Consider the following 18,612-nt stretch of genomic DNA (forward strand, 5'->3'; position numbering starts at 1 on the left):
TAATTGCGGAAACCTGCAAAAGTACGAAAATATAATTATTACATGATTATTAAACACATAATCGACCAAAATGATATGTCTCTCGGGGTTTAATATTACAGTTTTGGGTGCTTATCAAGTACTACAGATGAGTTAGAGTTTTACCATTTTGTTTGGTTATGAGCAACGATATGTATGGCCTTGTTACTCCACTCAAGATCTTTCCACCCGACCACATTGCAATCATAGTGGAATAGAATAAAAGTGAAATTTTCTGAAAAGAACTGAAATTTCTGAGATTAGATGAAAAATCTTTTGCTTTAAATATCCAGCACGCTGATTAAAGAAATACCTTCTGAACAATGGTGTCAACATTTTCCTTCTGTTTAATACCAGCTGAAATTGCTAGTAGATTTCAATGACTTTGATGTTCAACCTGAAACGCGAAGGTTGCACACAGCATCAACAAACATAACATAACCACCAGTGACCAGACTGGCATATCTCAAAGAAAATTGAATGTAGAAACAATATGGAAAATATAAGACTAATAAGAGCGCCAACTGTAGACTGTAAAAATGTCTACCCCTAGTTACCAATACATAACTAAACAGTCCAGAGACTTCGAGGTGTCATTTGATGATTTCCATATATAGCTCAAACTTTTGGCCAATGTCGGAACCCAGAAAAAAAAAAAAAAAAAAAAAAGGAAAAACATAAAACCTTGAACTTGCATTATTCAGTGTGAGAAGACGGTGAAATCTAGAAGGCTTAAAATTGCTTTCACAATCATCAAATAGGATCCAAGTATCTCCGGTCACTACTTACTCTTTATCTTCTCTATATTTAGGACTTCATTCTCAAATCCATGTCTTCCACTTTTTCCCCGGTGAAGGTGGGAACCGAACCCAAGACCTTGGGTCCAACCTTCCAAAATCGACCAGTAGGTTACTACATAATATCTTAACATGCTATAATCAAGTATCCATTAAACTTAAGGTACTTAGGGAGAGAGCGAGAGAAAGCGAGAGAGATCCCTCAAAATGAAAAAAGACAATCCAGTCCAAAAGATAGTTTGAAACTATAGTTTTCACGATTATCAAAACAGGTCCAAATATCTCCAGCCAATACATAATAGATAAACAGGGTTTGATATGGTTTAATAAAAATCCCAAGTTTACAGTAAAAAAATCTTGGATATCGTAATGAAATGTAGATGAATCCTTAACGAAATCTTGGCTGCATGACTTTGTTTTTTTTTTTTTTTTGAAACTCAGCCATTATTCCTAGCATTGCTTCTATCTAATTTTTTTTTAAACTATAATTTTCGGTATCTGTAACCAATGTATTAGCTTGTAACATTCAAATTAGCTTGAGTTAATCTATACCGAGACAACAAAAAACTCGGTTCAAAAAGAAGGTACTAATGCTTCTTAGCTTAGTGAACTTGATGTGTAACCGGGGTTAAATCAATTGTCCTGAATAAAAGGACGGCACCAAATTGGTAAACTATTTGAGTGAGCAAAAAATTAATATCAATCATAAATATGATAGGTTTACACTTTAGAAAGTATTAGATTAGTGAGTTATGGCCTAACTTAGGCCAGAGAAAGGAAGATCTCTAACAATGAATAAGCTGCCTTTCTATCACTCCTAAGATAATATCTCTAATTAGAACTTCAACAATATAACTATAACTATAAGTTCATAAAAATTCATATGCACTAATAGTTTAATAACTAATAGTTATATTCTTGTCATAAGGACTCTCGAGAAGCACGTTTATGTTAGTAAAACTATTCACGTCATTCAATTATTCTAGGAAATGACATTGCAACCATTAGCACATCTCACCCTACACAATCTGCAAGGGGTTAAGTGCAAACTGAGGAAGCCAAAACCTCAAGGCATGATCCAAGCACATATTTAGCTTAGAAACCTAACTTAGGAAGCAATTAAAGTGAGCAAAGGTTTGCATTGAGGGCCGTGTACGTTCTTGAATCTTGACTGATCGAGTGATTCAGTACTGTGCATTTGTCGTTCATATATATTATGTCTCTTTTTTTCCTTTTTCTTAAGATTGATCGATCAGTACTAACGTCGTTTAGATAGGGTGCATATTACCATTCCAAATTCTAAGCCATATATTGATGATCGTTATAATAAAATGAACTACATACAAACTCACCTGGTGAGGAACTCAGAGATAGGGTGAGAGGAGAGGATAGGAGATCGATCGCCATTAGCAATTCGTAGGATATCTGGCTGAAGATCCTCATAAGTGATCATAGGGATCTTTGACTTAAAGGTATTACGGTCAATTGCTCCTCCCAATTTGTATCTTCCGAGAAACTCAGTGTGAGTGTTCTGGGTCAAAATTTGGGCCAACACCTTCTCTTGAACGGAATCAGCATTTTTGGTAATTTCTTGAATGAATTGAAGAGCCTTGGCATCTTTTTCAGTAGTAGCAGCAGCGGGGTCAATAGGTCAGTTTAGCAAACGTTGTGTTTGCAATTGCAGGAAACATCATAACTCCCACCCACAAACTCCACCGCATTGTCACAATCCGGAGATGGGCACCACTTAATTCTTTTTTTAACTTCAACATATGATCGAAGCAGGAAACGCAAGTACTTTAACGCTTCTTCATCAGAAACTAATTTATTCACCAACTCATCACCCACAGCAGCAACACACTTAATCTCAGGGCATCTCATTGTTAAACATCCAAGGCAATCATTAATTGAAGTAGTAATGTATCCCTTCCAACACAACTTACAAAACAAATGACCACATGCAACACTAACCATATCTCTATGAAGAAAGTCATCAAAACAAATTCTACAATTATCAGAATTAGAGTCACCAAAGTTGGAGATAGCTTTGAACTCACATTTGGCCTCACATTTATAACCCAAGAACACCATCGTCACCACCGACGATAGGGGCTAAAACTTGCCCGATGACAGAAAACCAACCACTCATTCTCAAAGAATAGATAAATCTCTTCCCGTTAGTGAAGAAGCTGATGGCAAATGAACTTCAATCTGATAAACGAAGCTGTTCCGGTAAAACAGACGATCCGAAATCTGAAATTTTAAGATTCTCATTCTCATCTAATAGTAAATTCTCCTGCAAATTTTCTAATCAAAGCTAGGTAATAACTTTCAGGTCTAGTAATGTTAAATCAAACAGCAACGGGGGCGGTAATACGTCGAGACTAAAATCAACATCAACTTGGGGATCACACATAGTTAAAGGATTTTCAGCTGAGAAAAAAACAAAACAGCAACAATCAACATCTCTATAAAAAAAACCACCACTTTGCAGCTCTAGTATTTCCAACATTCAAAAAAACCATCCCATTGTTCTTCAACCCGTCTCGTGTTAAAAGAACGATTCTTGGTGACTTACCATGTTCGGGTAATCCAGCCCAAGTTTATCCCCACGTGCTAGATTCTCAAAAGACTAATAAGTCTTCTACAGCTTCTCGTGATTTGTTTATTGAGTTGGATAATTTAAGAGACTTGTTAAAGGAATCTAAAGAGAGGGAACAGAAGTTATGCGATGAGGTACATGAATTAAAAAAGTAGTCCAAGGGTTTCTGATTTAGAACTGGTCAAACTGATAGTAGTAAATGGAGAACAGTTAATTGAAGGATATTATATAATTTACAGAAATTGACTGCACTAATCAACTGTTGGAAATACTTTAATTTGAAATCAAGGGTTTCTGAGTTACTAATTTGGAGAGCTCTCACTTTTCAAGTTTCCTTTTGTTTAAGAATGGAGATAAGAGGAGAGAGATTTTTATTTTGGACTTTATGTTTTTTGGATTTTTTTTTACGAACAATTGAAAAGAGCGTGGATTTGCCTTTTTTTTTTTTCGGAGGGTGACGTGTTTCCTTTAGAGTAAAAAGGGGGCTGACGTGTTTCACTGAGAGCATTCTCAACTACTCAGTATTAATGGTCTTTGATAAAGCCCATGCTTATAGTTTATCTACAAAAAAGCAAACACTCAGAGCTTATCTATAAAAAAAGTCAACGCTCAAAGCCCATGCTCATAGCTTATCTATAAAAAAGTCCACACTCAGAGCTTATCTACAATAAAGCCCACACTCAGAGCCTACATACCCACGTAAAATCAATATCAATTGCGCACATGTTTTGCGAGTCAAACAACTTCCACAACTTCGTCCACATTCAAGATTCACTTCCATCAACTTCATATCGTGTGACACTTCTCCCACCATTTCTCCAACTTCATCCCACGGGTGGACAGTTCTCCCGCCCAGTTCTCCAACTTTATCCCATGATTGGACAGTTCTCCCGCCAATTCTCTAACTTCATCCCATGATTAGACAGTTCTCCCCCTCTCTAACTTCATCCCACGATTGGACAGTTCTTCAACTTCATCCCACAATTGGAATATTGGAGAACAAGGAAGTAACTATCACCAATCCTACCTATAAAATCCAACATTCGTCATTTTTCCAGAACTACACTATCGAGACTTGATCCCAAACAATACATTTGGGTACGTAGGCAATTTCACACTGAAGTGCAGTCTTATCTTTCCCCAACAACCATCTCCAAAAACATTACTTCCGACCCTCAACTGGTGTGTTTTGGCAAATCTTGCTGAAGCACCTATAATCAATTGTACTAAAAAAATGTTTTTATAAAACAACTTCCTATAGTAGAACATGAATGTTATGAAAAAACAATAACTTGCCATTGAAATCTACTTGAACCTCTCTTTTCCCTCGCTCCAATTTCACTGGAATTTCGTTTGGCATATCGATTGGCGACATTTTGTATGGAATATCGATTTCTTATATTCTATTTCGACTATATGTTGGAATTGTTTTCTTTTGTCATATATTTCAACTATACCACTGGCGGTACATACCGATGATTTCGATTCCAATACTGTTTCGATGTTTCAAAAAAACTAAAATATTTCTGAATTCCGAGATTCTGTTCGAAACCAACACTGCTGTAGACTTGGACTTCAATTTTAGTGCTTTGATGAATCTCAACAGATGGACTCAATAGAAGTGCCAACCTAGTCTGCTGGGTAGCAAACTTCAAATACAAGTTGGTTCTTAGTTCTTACTCAATTTGGGTTTTCTATTTCTTGCTTGAATCCGAATGTCCAGTGGACAAGGTTATACTAGAACTACCCACGAACCTGAGCCCACTCTAAAAAATAAATGAATCTCACTATAACAAGCCCTGCATGGTTCACCAAAACTTTTACGTCCAAAAGGAGCAACGACTGCTTCAAAGTAATTGATTTCTGGTAGACTGACCGAGCATATGGTTGATCCTGAACCCCAAAAAAAGTCTCTGCTACTGCAATGACGGTGCCTTTACCAGGTTCCTCTTTTGGGCCGGCAAGTATTCTTCTGGACCCACTGACTTTATTTTCCACGTGGTAAACATGCATGTGGGTTAGTCGAATAATTTGATTATTATTATCACAGCAATAGCGTTGTACGTCTCTTAAGTCATAGCTTATTAACTATGATGTTTTGTTTCATGGTACAGACTACAAAATACAAGATTTGATTAGTTATGAAGGTCGGTGGCTCGGTCTACTTGGGTTATTTGACTTTTTTGGCCGGTAAAGTCAGTATTCCCAGTTGGAGAAACTTATTAATTTGTTGATTTATTGAGAAGCCCAAATTAGGTAGTTCTCAGTTCTGACTTTAAGTGTGGACCCACAAAGTTAAGTTGATTGGGTGGGGTCAGTTTGCAGTGGAAGTGAAAAAGTGTATTTGGAAGAGAAGAAGAATATGCTTATTAAGGTGTGAAAAACATTCTGAGATTCCAACCCAGTTGTTGCTCTCTCAAATTTATATAAAAACAAAATAAGGAAACACCTCCGCATTTCCCCTACAAAATCTTCTCATTTTTCTCTCTCTCTCTCTCTCTCTCTCTCTCGCTTGGTTATCACATTGATTCAAATCCTAATAACTATCTTTTTTTTTTTTGTTTTGGAAGTTTGGTTGGAGAATTACAGCTAGTTTATTTATTGGTGTTTCTGCTGGTTCTTGGAAAGAGGAGGAGAAGAAGAAGAATAAAAGGTGGGATCTTTATGATTTTCTCTAGATTTATGCTGCGTGTGAAATCTTATGTTAGTTCATCACTTCATCTGCTTAATTGGTAAATTTTGAAGGGAATTTATAAATTTCAAGTAGTAATTTTAAACTGTACTGAAATATCATTGTTAAATTGTACACAATCCCATCTTGGAAAACCAAATACGCATGCATTTCACAACTATGTTTTAGCTTGATTATCGGAAAAAAATCCTTGTTTTAGCTTACTGCTTTCACACAAATGTGATCACTTTGTGGGTCGTTAGGGTGGAATTTATAGCTTAGCAAACGTTTTTCATCACCACTTCTATATTTTGAATACTAAACCTTTAGAAAGCCTTACATAGGTAGGAATGTAGGACCACGTTCTACCTGGCACTAGCAATTACCCATCCCCTTACTACTCTCTGGCACATTCAAATGTGAGATCACTTCTAATATAATTTGTATGTTTCAGCTTGTGTCTTGCTTTTAGAACCTGCTAGCATGCTTTGGGCGGATCACCTTTTTTTTATACATATTGGTTTAACTTGGAATTTTAACCCCTCAAACTCTTAACCCCCTACTCCCCAGGGGAGGGTGGATTTTGTTCTAAAGACCCTGGTGTCCATCCCCTAAGACTTGACCAGTTAGCCTCTAGTTGTCCTGTGACATGTTAACAGAGTTATATCTACAATACGAAAGCATTTTTATTGGTTATTTTTGGTCTTGCCTTGAGACAAATATTTTCTTTCCTACAGATTCTATGCATGATCTTGAAGACAACATTTGGAAATTTGCAGCCGTGCTTGATGTGGTGCCTACAAGGTGCAATTTATTGAAGTGTTGAAAGTAATGTGAGTTGCTGGAGAGCAGTCTGATGGGATCCAACAAACAATCTGTTGGTTTACTGGATAACCTCAAAATGGAGAGTTTCAGAACGATTTTGACAGACAAATATCAATATCCACATGAGCATTCACGTCATGCAATTATAGCAGTAGTTGCTGGGTGCCTTTTCTTTATCTCCTCAGACAACCTGCATACCCTTATACAAAAGTTAGACAACAATGTCAAATGGTGGTCCATGTATGGCTGCTTACTGGGATTCTTTTATTTCTTTTCGTCCCCATTTATAGGGAAGACTATCAAACCAAGCTATTCAAACTTCAGTCGCTGGTAATTACTTCTCTCTTGATTCTGTTTCTTGTTTTATTCACCTAAAGTATTTCACTGTCTATCTTATAAAAAAAATGTAGGTTAGGATCACTTCAGAGTCGGCCAATGGTTTATGTCAACTAATAGAGTGTTACATTTTAGGTACATTGCTTGGATCTTGGTAGCAGCTCTGTATCATCTTCCTAGTTTTCAGTCAATGGGATTGGATATGAGGATGAATCTCTCCCTGTTTTTGACTATTTATACTTCATCCATTATATTTCTTCTTGTATTCCATATTGTATTTTATGCCCTTTGGTATATTGGAGTTGTTGCTCGTGTGGCTGGGAAGAAGCCTGAACTTCTTACTATCATGCAAAACTGTGCAGTAAGTGCTTCAATTACGTTTGACGGTTCATTTATGTGTTTCTTAGATATCAGGCCTTTCGCCTTTGCAAATCTGTGCTCTGAAATATTTGGTTCAACGCCCTTACATCCATGCAGGTTCTGAGCATAGCCTGTTGTGTATTTTATAGTCACTGTGGTAATCGTGCTATTGTGAGAGAGAGACCTTTTGAGCGGAAAAACAGTTGGTTTTCTTCCTCTTTTTGGAAGAGAGAAGAAAGAAACATATGGCTAGCAAGACTTATTCATATAAACAAGTTAAAAGATCAAGTATGCTCTTCATGGTTTGCTCCAGTTGGTTCTGCTAGTGATTACCCTTTTTTGTCTAAATGGGTCATCTACGGAGAGGTATCTTTAGTGCCTTTATAAGTTTTATTTAAGTTGTACATTGTTGTGTTCTTTGTGGCCGCTATTTTCTCATGTATTGTTTCAATCATTTTTTCTCAGTTAGCTTGCAGTGGATCATGTGAGGGTCAATCAAATGAAATTTCTCCTATATATTCATTGTGGGCCACCTTTATAGGTCTTTATATCGCCAACTATGTGGTGGCGCGATCGACTGGGTGAGTTTTATTTTGTACCTTTAGCTGGGGAATTTTGTGTCATGTAGGAATAATAAGTATACTGCATGAATATGCTTTACACATCTGTGCTGCTTACAGTTTTCAATGTACTGATTCGCCTAGACACTGTACGTGAGTGGAAATGTACTCCACAGTTTTCAGTGCTGTCCTGTTAAGCAATATTCCCCAGATGGATGCAACTGATTTCTTCTGTGGAATAACAATATAGGTTTTTCTTTGGCCAATTATTCTGAACCATATAATCCTATCGTGATCCTGAAATTTAAATTAAGTTAGGGCCATACTTCTAGCTTAGTCTTGGAGCGAATTGATCCATCTTTTTCGTGCAAATCAATATTTAAGTTGTTTTATTTCCAGAGTTACTTTTTGATTTGCTTTCTCCTTAATTGTTGGTAATCAACAGATGGGCTCTTACTCACCCACTTTCAGTCGAGGAACATGAAAAACGGAAAAAACAACAAGTAAAACCTGATTTCCTGGATATGGTTCCTTGGTATTCTGGGTATGTGTACTTTTAAAATTTTGGTCTTAGGGGAGAAGGTCAGTGATCTGTTTGTTGACTGTTGACTTCTTCCTGCAGAACTTCTGCTGATTTATTCAAGACTGTATTTGACCTCTTGGTATCTGTAACTTTATTTGTTGGGCGTTTTGACATGCGAATGATGCAGGTGATGTGAATTATTTGTTAGTGATTTTCTTATACAGCATGGTGTAAGGGGATCTTGGATAACTTATAAATGGATTTAAAATTTTCAGTTTGGTTCACTTTTGATAAGATATATCTTTAATTCGGTATTTTCAGTAACTCCATTCACAAATGAATTTAACCTTCCCTTTTGTTCTGTCCACCTACTGCAAAGTGCAAACATTATTTTTACGAACCAAAGAAAAAGAAAAACAGACACAAATGTTGTTGTTTGTGTATTCTTATTCACATAAAACTTATAAAGTTGTGAATTATAAAATAGGCTAACGCCCTGTCCATTCCCCCTCCTTTCATCAGGCTGCAATGTGCAAGGCACAAGATGGAGTTCAAAGAGGTGATCTTTTGTTTGACCATTTTACTGAAAAAGAAGATGTATGGTTTGATTTTATGGCTGATACTGGAGATGGTGGAAACTCGTCCTACGCTGTGGCCCGATTGCTGGCTCAACCTTCTATATCTCTTAACAATGGTGACTCTGAACGTGTTCTACGACGTGGAGACATCCTTCTTATAGGAGGGGATCTTGCGTAAGCTGGCTGCTCTCTCTCATTTGTCACATGTCCATAGCCTATTTAACCAGAGTGCCTAAAAATTCCGGCTGCTATTTTGTATGTCCTCATTTGCAGATACTCATCAGCTTCATATTCGTCCAGATCTTTAGTATCTCATATAAAACTTAGGGATTTTTAGAGGGAAAAAACCCACATGAGTTACCCTTGACATTTGTTGTCCAAGGATCTAAAAGATGTTAAAGCTAGATAACATTTACGTATTCAGACTTTCGTAATGAATGCATGTGAAAAAAAATAAAAAATAAAAAATGCATAGCTTTTAGTTGACTGAGGCAACAATGGTATTTCATTCATAGCATGTTTGGGATATTTGGGAACTTAATAGAAACAAAACTTGTGTTAGGCTCAGCTTGACATGACCAGGCATTAATTTTCTTTGGTAATGAGTCGAGCTCACAAATTATTCTGATCATTCTCACTCATACTATCATAATGTTTTTAGTCCAATGGTTTGAATTGGGCAATTAGGGACTTGTTCTTCAATCTTGTTGAATTTTTGGATCCTTGCAAAACAAAATGCTTTCGTACCAGTGAACCAGCATATGGGTTTGTAGTGGTTAATTTTATATCAAGATAATCTCTCTTTTTATTGTAAAATAGCTCTAAACTGAATATTTGGCTTTCCAGTGGAAAAGCTTTCATTGCATCACAAAACTTAGGCATACGGCATAAATTTTTAATTTTTTATCCTATTAGTACTGTGATCTAGTGTAGGGTGTCATGAATCTAACAATGAAAATCATAATAGAGAAGTAGCTACTTGTTTACAGCATATTTGTCTACTACGTATTTGAAAATCAACGCTATATATGATGTCTATGGTCTACATTCTACTTGTGTGAATATGCCATTTTACATACCGATTTATCATCCAAAAGCAATCTAAGTTGTAACTGTCACCGGCATATATGGTTGTCTACCATTTTTTAACTGAATTATAAATTCATTTAACAGGTATCCTAATCCTTCAGCATTCACATATGAGAAGCGCCTTTTCCGCCCTTTTGAGTATGCTCTCCAGCCTCCTCCTTGGTACAAATCAGAGCATATAGCCGTTAACAAGCCCGAGTTACCTCCTGGTGAATCTGAACTGAAGCGTTATGATGGACCTCAATCTTTTGTTATTCCTGGAAACCATGGTTTGTACTTTCTTAAAACCAAAACTAGCTTAGTTCAAGTAATCACGATTGATAAATTAAAAAAATTAATAATAATAAGTAAATAAATAAAACTTTGTGACTTGTTCCAAATACTTTGCGCACATAATTTATACAATTGTTCCTATGAGAGTATATGGGTTGGCTTGCACTCTCTTGGTTAGGGTTTATGGTATTCGTTGTTGTGAAAAGCATGGATATGAACTTTGCATCTGAAGTGCTTGTTTTTACAGATTGGTTTGATGGACTTCATACTTTCATGAGATACATTTGCCATAAAAGTTGGTTGGGTGGCTGGTTTCTTCCTCAGAAGAAGAGTTACTTTGCATTGCAACTTCCAAAAGGATGGTGGGTGTTTGGATTTGATCAAGCTCTTCATTGTGATATCGATGTTTTTCAATTTAAGTTCTTCTCAGAATTAATAAAAGACAAGGTATTGTCATTGTTACTTTTGTATCAACTTTCCCCCTGCTTATGCGATGGTTTAACTACTCTTAGCTGTATTTACCACTTGTCTTTCGAATATGCATGATTGATGCATACTTTCCACCTTTAGAGCTTTTTAATCAGAAGTATTTTGACTATTTTAATTTTATACTTTAGTTCAAATTATATATAAAAAAAAATCCTGTTTATAGATTTTCATATAAATCAAAGTAGTATGGCTAAAAAAAATGTTTGATTATTTACTTAAAGTTAATAGATTTTTGAATGGTCTCGACTCCTGGTCAAACAACTTATGGCGGTCTAAGTAGCTTAATTTTAGGAATGTAATGTCATTTTTTCTTGTATAACTTGGAACCACAAGTTTCTAGTAGTGTTAGTGTGTGAGTTTTTGTGTTTCAGCATTTGAACTATTTAGGAATTATATATGTAAGGAGCTCCAAACCCACAGTAGAGAAGATTAATGGAGATTGGAGAGTCAAATTGTTAGTTTAATTTGCAGTCTTTGGCTTTCAGTTAATTGTGTTTAGGCAATTTATTGCATTGATTTTCAACCCCCAGTCATATAATAGTTTTAGTTTCGATTTCCTTTTTTTAAAAAAGGAAAAATAAAAGTTCTTTCTATAAGAGATTGATGTCCTCTTTTGCTCAACACTGTGTCTTTAATTTTTCCTTCTTCCTTCCTCTTCCTTTTTTTTTTTTTTTTTGTTTGCTCGGTAAAGGTGTATATATTAAAATTAAAATAAAAAAGGATGAGATATCCTTATGCGTACAAATAAGAATGGTGAAAAGAACCAAAGGGGAAAGAAACCAGAGAAAAAGAAACAAAACGAAAAACCTCTATGGGAGTCCTTATAGCATAATGGACTCCCATCTATAGACATAACTCTCAAAAGGTATCGTCCGGAACTCATCATAAATGCGCAGCCAGAGGCAAAGTAGCGCCTTGATGGTCAACACCACCTTCTCCCTAGGCAGACACCCCCTCAAAAATGAGGTTATTTCTCTCTAGCCATAGACCCCATAAAATAGCAAAAGGTAGCATATTCCATATGCGTCTCCCTTTACGAGAATAGATATCTAAGTGCCAAGATGCTAGTAAAGCCTTCACCGCCAACACTCTCATACCTGGACATTGAAGCGTTGAATGAAGGATGGAATAAAAATCTAAAGAAAAATTCCCTTCAAATACTCGATCTTTTTTATCTCTAAAAGGTCTCACATTAGGAATGAGTTCCAACTTCCTTATAAGTGCAACCACACTAGCAATGTCCCCGTCACGAGAGAACCCCATATATCCCGAGGTTCCAGAAAGCAATCGAACCATTATCTTCGCATGAACCGGCGAACTGGTTTATTCTTTGAAGATTAGCATATAACCGAGGTAATCTCATCATCGAGTTCTCTTCTCCAACCAAACATCCTCCCAAAAGCGGATACTATTCAAAGCCAATGTTCTTTAGAAAAACTTCACGACCTTCAATCCCTTTCCATATTCGCGATCCATCCATAAGCAAATATGATTCGGCCCCCATTTCTTTCCCCAAACCGAGACACAATAACTCTCCTCCGAGAGACTCTATCCTCCCCAAACCTTGAACTTGAAGGATGGATTAAAATCTACAAGAAAAACCAAGTCCTTTTATCATCTTTTGGCTTGCAAACCCCGGCCCCATCGCACGAGGTGAAATGCGTGTCTATCCTCGTTTGTCGTCCCACGAAAATCTCTTGATCGATTCAATCGGTTGACAATGATGGATGGCATGTAGAATAGAGACATATAGTATACCCGGAAGACTCGAAAAGATGCTCTTGATAAGGATGACCCGATCACGTGGACAAAAATGACCCTTCCATCCCCGGCAATCTCTGCTAAACCGCTTTATAACCCCGCCCCGGATGGATACAAATCTGTAAGAAGCCTCGAGAGGTAAGCCCAAATATCCGGATGGGAGATAACCCATTTACACCCACGGAGGAAGCCATAAAGGCCAGTCCTCCTTTCCCATTGCTCAAAAATGGTGCTTTTCCCCATATTAACTTTGAGACGACGCCTCAAAACAACATCAGAATGTCACGAAGATACCTCAACTGCTCTAAGCTATGCTCAAGTAAACACCACGGTATCATCCATCTAATTGGAGGTGCGATATCAAAACCTGATTTCTGCCCAATGAATCCTTTAGACAATTTGAGTCCACCATCCTACCAAACACCTCAACCACCATGATAAAAAGAAGAGGGGATAAAGGATCCCTTGTCTTATATCGAGCTCTTAAAAACCCGGGCGTTCCATTTTATGAGAATGGAAAAAGATGGGAAGAAACACATCTCCGAATCCATCCCTCCATCTTGCCCCCAAACCGAGACACAATAACTCTCCTCCAGAGACTCTCTATCCTCCCCAAACCTCCAGAGCCACTTACCAAGAAGCGCTTGATTAAACTACCGTAGACTTCTGATACCAAGTCCTTTATCATCTTTTGGCTTGCAAACCCTGTCCCATCGCACGAGGTGAAATCTGTGTCTATCCTCGTTGTCGTCCCACAGAAAATCTCTCATGATCGATTCCAATCGGTTGACAACAGTGGATGGCATGTAGAATAGAGACATATAGTATACCGGAAGACTCGAAAAGATGCTCTTGATAAGGATGACCCGATCACCCGTGGACAAAAAATGACCCTTCCATCCTGGCAATCTCCTGCTAAACCGCTTTATAACCCCGTCCCAGATGGATACAAATCTGTAAGAAGCCTCGAGAGGTAAGCCCAAATATCTGGATGGGAGATAACCCATGTTACACCCCACGGAGGAAGCCATAAAGGCCAGGTCCTCCTTTCCCGTTGCTCCAAAAATGGTGCTTTTCCCCATATTAACTTTGAGACCTGACACCACCTCAAAACAACACAGAATGTCCTGAAGATACCTCAACTGCTCTAAGCTATGCTCCGTAAACACCACGGTATCATCCACGAATTGGAGGTGCGATATCAAAACCTGATTTCTGCCCACCCTGAATCCTTCCAACACCCCTAGACAATTTGCTCTGTCCACCATCCTACCAAACACCTCAACCACCATGATAAAAAGAAGAGGGGATAAAGGATCCCCTTGTCTTATACCTCTGGAGCTCTTAAAAACCTGCTGGCGTTCCATTTATGAGAATGGAAAAAGATGCGGAAGAAACACATCTCGAATCCATCCCTCCATCTTGCCCCCCCCATGATGTAATCAAGAAAGTTCCAATGTACATGGTCATAAGCCTTAGCCAGATCAATCTTACATACCATCCCCGGCCTATCCATCTTCCTCCTCTTTTCCTGTGACAATCAACTGTTTATAATACAAGATGCATATATTGCTCCTTTAGTAAATGGAGAGTCGAACTTTAGTTTAATTTTCAGTCTTTTCTTTTTAGTAATTTATATTCCAATTTATTGCATTGATTTTCACTACCTAGTCATTGATAATTCAGTTTCAATTTTCCTTTTACGTCGTTGGGGATTGAAACAAATTATAGAAGTCCTTTCTACAAGAAGAGTGATGCCATGTTTTGCTTAACTTTGTTTCTTTCTTTCTTCTTCCTCCTTATTCTTTGCTTGTGACAATATACTATTCCAAATCTAGGACGAGTATATTGCTCCTTTAGTAACTCCAACTTTTGTATACCAATTCTGGAAGTCCTGGGAGATGGAATAAGAAACCAGGACTTTCAATTTTGGTTGCTTAGTCGTAAAACTGGTTGCAGCCGTTAAAGCTCATCCAAAGGATAAGGAAGCTACTCCTTTTGGTAATCCAATTTTTTCATTGAGTATAACGTCAGATATTGTTTGCAAGTTGCAACCTTTGACGAGCTCTTGAAGCAGTGGGAGTTCTTTCTCATAGTGCTATTGTGGGGCGTCATGAGACATGGATTGAATAATAGTACTTGGGTTTATACCTGTTCTGTTTCCATTGTTGTTGCACATACTGGTATTTAGGAGGTTGAGGCATTAACAAGAGCTTGTTATTGAATACACAAGAGCAGGTGGTGCATGAGGGTAGACCTAGTTGGTTACAAAGGTGGGAATCTTCTGATTCCATATATTTCAGATTTTGTTAAGGTTGGTTGGGAACCATTTAATCCCAACATCTCATGTGTAACATTATAATTTCATATTAATATATTACTGACTTGGGCTGATGGGCATAGATTAGGACCTTCTTCCCTCAGGATTATTAACTTTTGGCCTAGAAACTGCTACAGTCCAATGTTATTTTCAAAGAAGTGGACTGCACTAAAAGATGATATGGTTTATTTGGATGCAATTAATTTTGTGCTGGTAGTGTTTTACAGGTTGGGGACAATGACTCTGTAATCATTATGACTCATGAACCAAATTGGCTTCTTGATTGGTACTGGAATGATGTATCTGGAAAGAATGTGTCTCATTTGATACGTGATTATTTAAAGGGAAGGTGTAAGCTTCGACTGGCTGGGGACTTGCACCATTACATGCGCCATTCTTCTGTTCAATCAGACAAGCCAGTTTATGTACAGCATTTACTAGTAAATGGTTGTGGTGGTGCCTTTTTGCATCCAACTCATGTCTTCAGAAATTTTAGCGAATTATATGGATCTTCTTATGAATGCAAGGCTTCTTATCCTTCTTTTGAAGACTCAAGCAAGGTGAGTAAAAACTAAAATTCAAGGTAAGTAAAATTATCTGTGAAAACATTGATCATAAATGAGACAAGAACTGTATTTACATCATAATGTGGTCCACCAATTGCAACACAGTTTAAAAATGAATACACGATTGTTTGGGAAAGGGGGAGGGGGTGGGGGTCTGGGGGATGCAAAGATGAATCAAGGGTAAATTTTTGTCAAAATGACCTTCTCATCTAACTTCATCCTCACAAAAGTATTTCCTTCTGAAATGTCTAGTCACATTAAATAACGGACTTGAATAAATATTAAGATGGGAGGTATTGCATCCCTCTTTTACCGAGGGTAGAACTATCAGAATAAGCTGACGGCTGTTGTACAATTTAACAATTTTTTGGATGTTTTATAGGAAGCAGTCCTTCACTAAACTCCACATAGGATTCCGGAGATGTGCCATTTGGTGTAATAGGAAGAGAATGTCATTAAAATAAGGAAAAATATCGTGTGGATTTGTTTATTTTATATCGCAGCCTAACAGATTGACTTCTGGTCCAGATTGCACTTGGAAACATTCTAAAGTTCCGAAAAAAGAATTGGCAATTTGACTTTATTGGCGGTATTATTTACTTTATATTGGTCTTTTCTATGTTCCCTCAGGTAACTTGAAATCTGACATATTTTTCCTTCCATGCATTTCTCAAGTGCTTTAATTTTATTCGTTTAATGTTATTCCGACCTATTTAAGTACATACTCTATATCTGTCTCAAGTACTTTCTTGCAGACTTGATACTCTTACGTACCAAATCTGTTTTTGGGGAGATGACAGTTTTGTTATGCCGTTGTTTACTTTTCAGTGTAAACTGGACCACCTCTTCAAGGATGATTCCTTTTCTGGTCATCTGACCAGTTTCTTTAGCACAGTGTGGGACACATTTCTGTACATTCTGGAACACTCATATGCATCATCAGCTGGGACTTTGGTTTTACTGATTGCAGCATTCTTGTTTGTTCCTAATAAAGTATCACGGAAGAAGAGGGCAGTTATTGGGATTCTCCACGTTTCTGCCCATTTGTCTGCAGCAGTCATACTCATGTTGCTTTTAGAACTGGGTATTGAGACTTGTATCCGCCATAAACTGCTAGCAACTTCAGGTGTGTCTTCATCTGTTTTAACAAATGCCTACTTTTAGGATTGTTCCTGATATTTCACCTGACATGTAATTGAAAAAAAAATGAAAAATCACCTTAACGTGAGTCCTTTTATGTTATTGGCATATTATTGTTTATACTGAGTGATTTTATGTATTCCTATATTTTGATGCATTATATACTAGTTGTTTGTTGTTAGCAACAACCTTCATTTTAATGTAACAAAAACAAAAAATTATCAACTCTAGAGTCTAGACGCAATATCTACTAACATACCTATTGGTTCTTCATAACCTACATATATTAATTTGTTAGTTATTGTAGACATTTCTGTTACTTGTGCTACTAGATGATGGTATGGACTAATTAGTTTGCTTTAGGTTATCACACTCTCTATGACTGGTATCGATCGGTTGAAAGCGAGCACTTCCCAGACCCAACTGGCCTTCGGGTTCGTATAGAACAGTGGACATTTGGCCTTTACCCAGCATGTATAAAATATTTCATGTCTGCCTTTGATGTCCCAGAGGTGAGAAATATTCCTCACGTTTTAGCATTTATCTTCTTGTTTCAATAGCAAGTTTTGTTCATTACGATTTCCTTGGGGAGAGAAATTTTCAGGTTATGGCTGTCACCAGGACCAATATATGCAAGAACGGAATGGATTCACTTTCACGTGGGGGCGCTATTATCTATTATGCTGCTGTCTTCCTCTATTTCTGGGTTTTTTCTACCCCAGTGGTCTCCCTGGTGTTCGGTAGTTACCTGTACATCTGCATCAACTGGCTCCACATACACTTCGATGAAGCCTTCTCTTCTTTACGCATTGCAAATTACAAGTCATTTACCCGCTTCCATATAACCCATGACGGAGACCTTGAAGTCTACACCCTTGCAGTGGATAAGGTAAGATTCTATTTTCCCCTAGTCTGCTTTAAATGAGGTAATTTGTAAGAACTGTAAGGCATAGTTCATTGAGTTTAGTACCTTAGTTTAAGAGGTTTAGGTCTTCCATTCTCTACTTAGTAGTCGCCTTTCCATTTATTGATGGCCCAACGCAAATTTACACAACTTTGTTTAGGGGTATAGAGCTAGTAATATACCCTCTTCTTATTTTCAAAGTTGACTGTAATATTGAATGTAAACTGGAGAAACAGGTAAGCAACTTTCTTTCAAGTCCTAGTGACGCCAGTAGAAAAAGTAGTGTATAAGTCGCACGTGAGACCCTACAAATGAGACTTCGTATGCAAGTCTTCAGTCATGTCCTTGTCAGATTTTACTGATTCAGTTTGTTTTGTAGGTTCCAAAGGAATGGAAGTTGGATCCGGAGTGGGATGGGGAGCCAAGACAGCCGCACCAATTGAGCCACATGAGGAAGTACCCAAGCAAGTGGACTGCAGCTGTTGCTCAACAGGATCCTCTTAACAGTGTTAGAATTGTAGATCATTTTGTTATCCAACATACGACTACAAAACCTGATTCAGAATTAAACAGTGAACAAGGTGTACATTGATCATGTCATTTGTAACTAAATTTCTTCAATCAAGATAAATGAAAGTGTAGATTTTAGCAACTAGCATTAGCATGTGACTTTTCTGAAAAGGTGATTTAACAGTACTTCTGCAGTAGCTGATAATGGAAAGGAACGCATACGTGAACAGGCAGGTAGAGACAAGTAAGACAACCGTATGCCACCATCTTTATACATGTTTTCCGAGTGT

At 37.4% G+C, this 18,612-nt stretch overlaps 1 protein-coding gene across 2 annotated transcripts; it reads left to right on the forward strand.

The window, feature by feature from the left end:
- Nucleotides 1-5,239: 5,239 nt before the first annotated feature.
- Nucleotides 5,240-18,464, forward strand: LOC147519513 (uncharacterized). 2 transcript variants are annotated; one of them, XM_086591098.1, is made up of 18 exons: nucleotides 5,240-5,418; nucleotides 5,532-5,791; nucleotides 5,988-6,070; nucleotides 6,826-7,243; nucleotides 7,385-7,610; nucleotides 7,727-7,975; nucleotides 8,075-8,190; nucleotides 8,615-8,713; nucleotides 8,792-8,879; nucleotides 9,215-9,444; nucleotides 10,444-10,628; nucleotides 10,880-11,079; nucleotides 15,430-15,762; nucleotides 16,297-16,398; nucleotides 16,597-16,894; nucleotides 17,272-17,420; nucleotides 17,513-17,797; nucleotides 18,192-18,464. In XM_086591098.1, the coding sequence occupies exons 4-18, from the start codon at nucleotides 6,945-6,947 to the stop codon at nucleotides 18,402-18,404; spliced, it is 3,072 nt and encodes a 1,023-aa protein (XP_086447224.1). In that variant the 5' UTR covers nucleotides 5,240-5,418; nucleotides 5,532-5,791; nucleotides 5,988-6,070; nucleotides 6,826-6,944; the 3' UTR covers nucleotides 18,405-18,464. The 2 variants fall into 2 exon arrangements, with proteins under 2 accessions (XP_086447224.1, XP_086447225.1); XM_086591099.1 differs by having other exon boundaries at nucleotides 5,240-5,377.
- Nucleotides 18,465-18,612: the final 148 nt, after the last annotated feature.

The sequence above is a fragment of the Coptis chinensis genome, chromosome 2 (assembly GCF_015680905.1).
Source record: "Coptis chinensis isolate HL-2020 chromosome 2, ASM1568090v1, whole genome shotgun sequence".
Classification (NCBI taxonomy): domain Eukaryota; kingdom Viridiplantae; phylum Streptophyta; class Magnoliopsida; order Ranunculales; family Ranunculaceae; genus Coptis; species Coptis chinensis.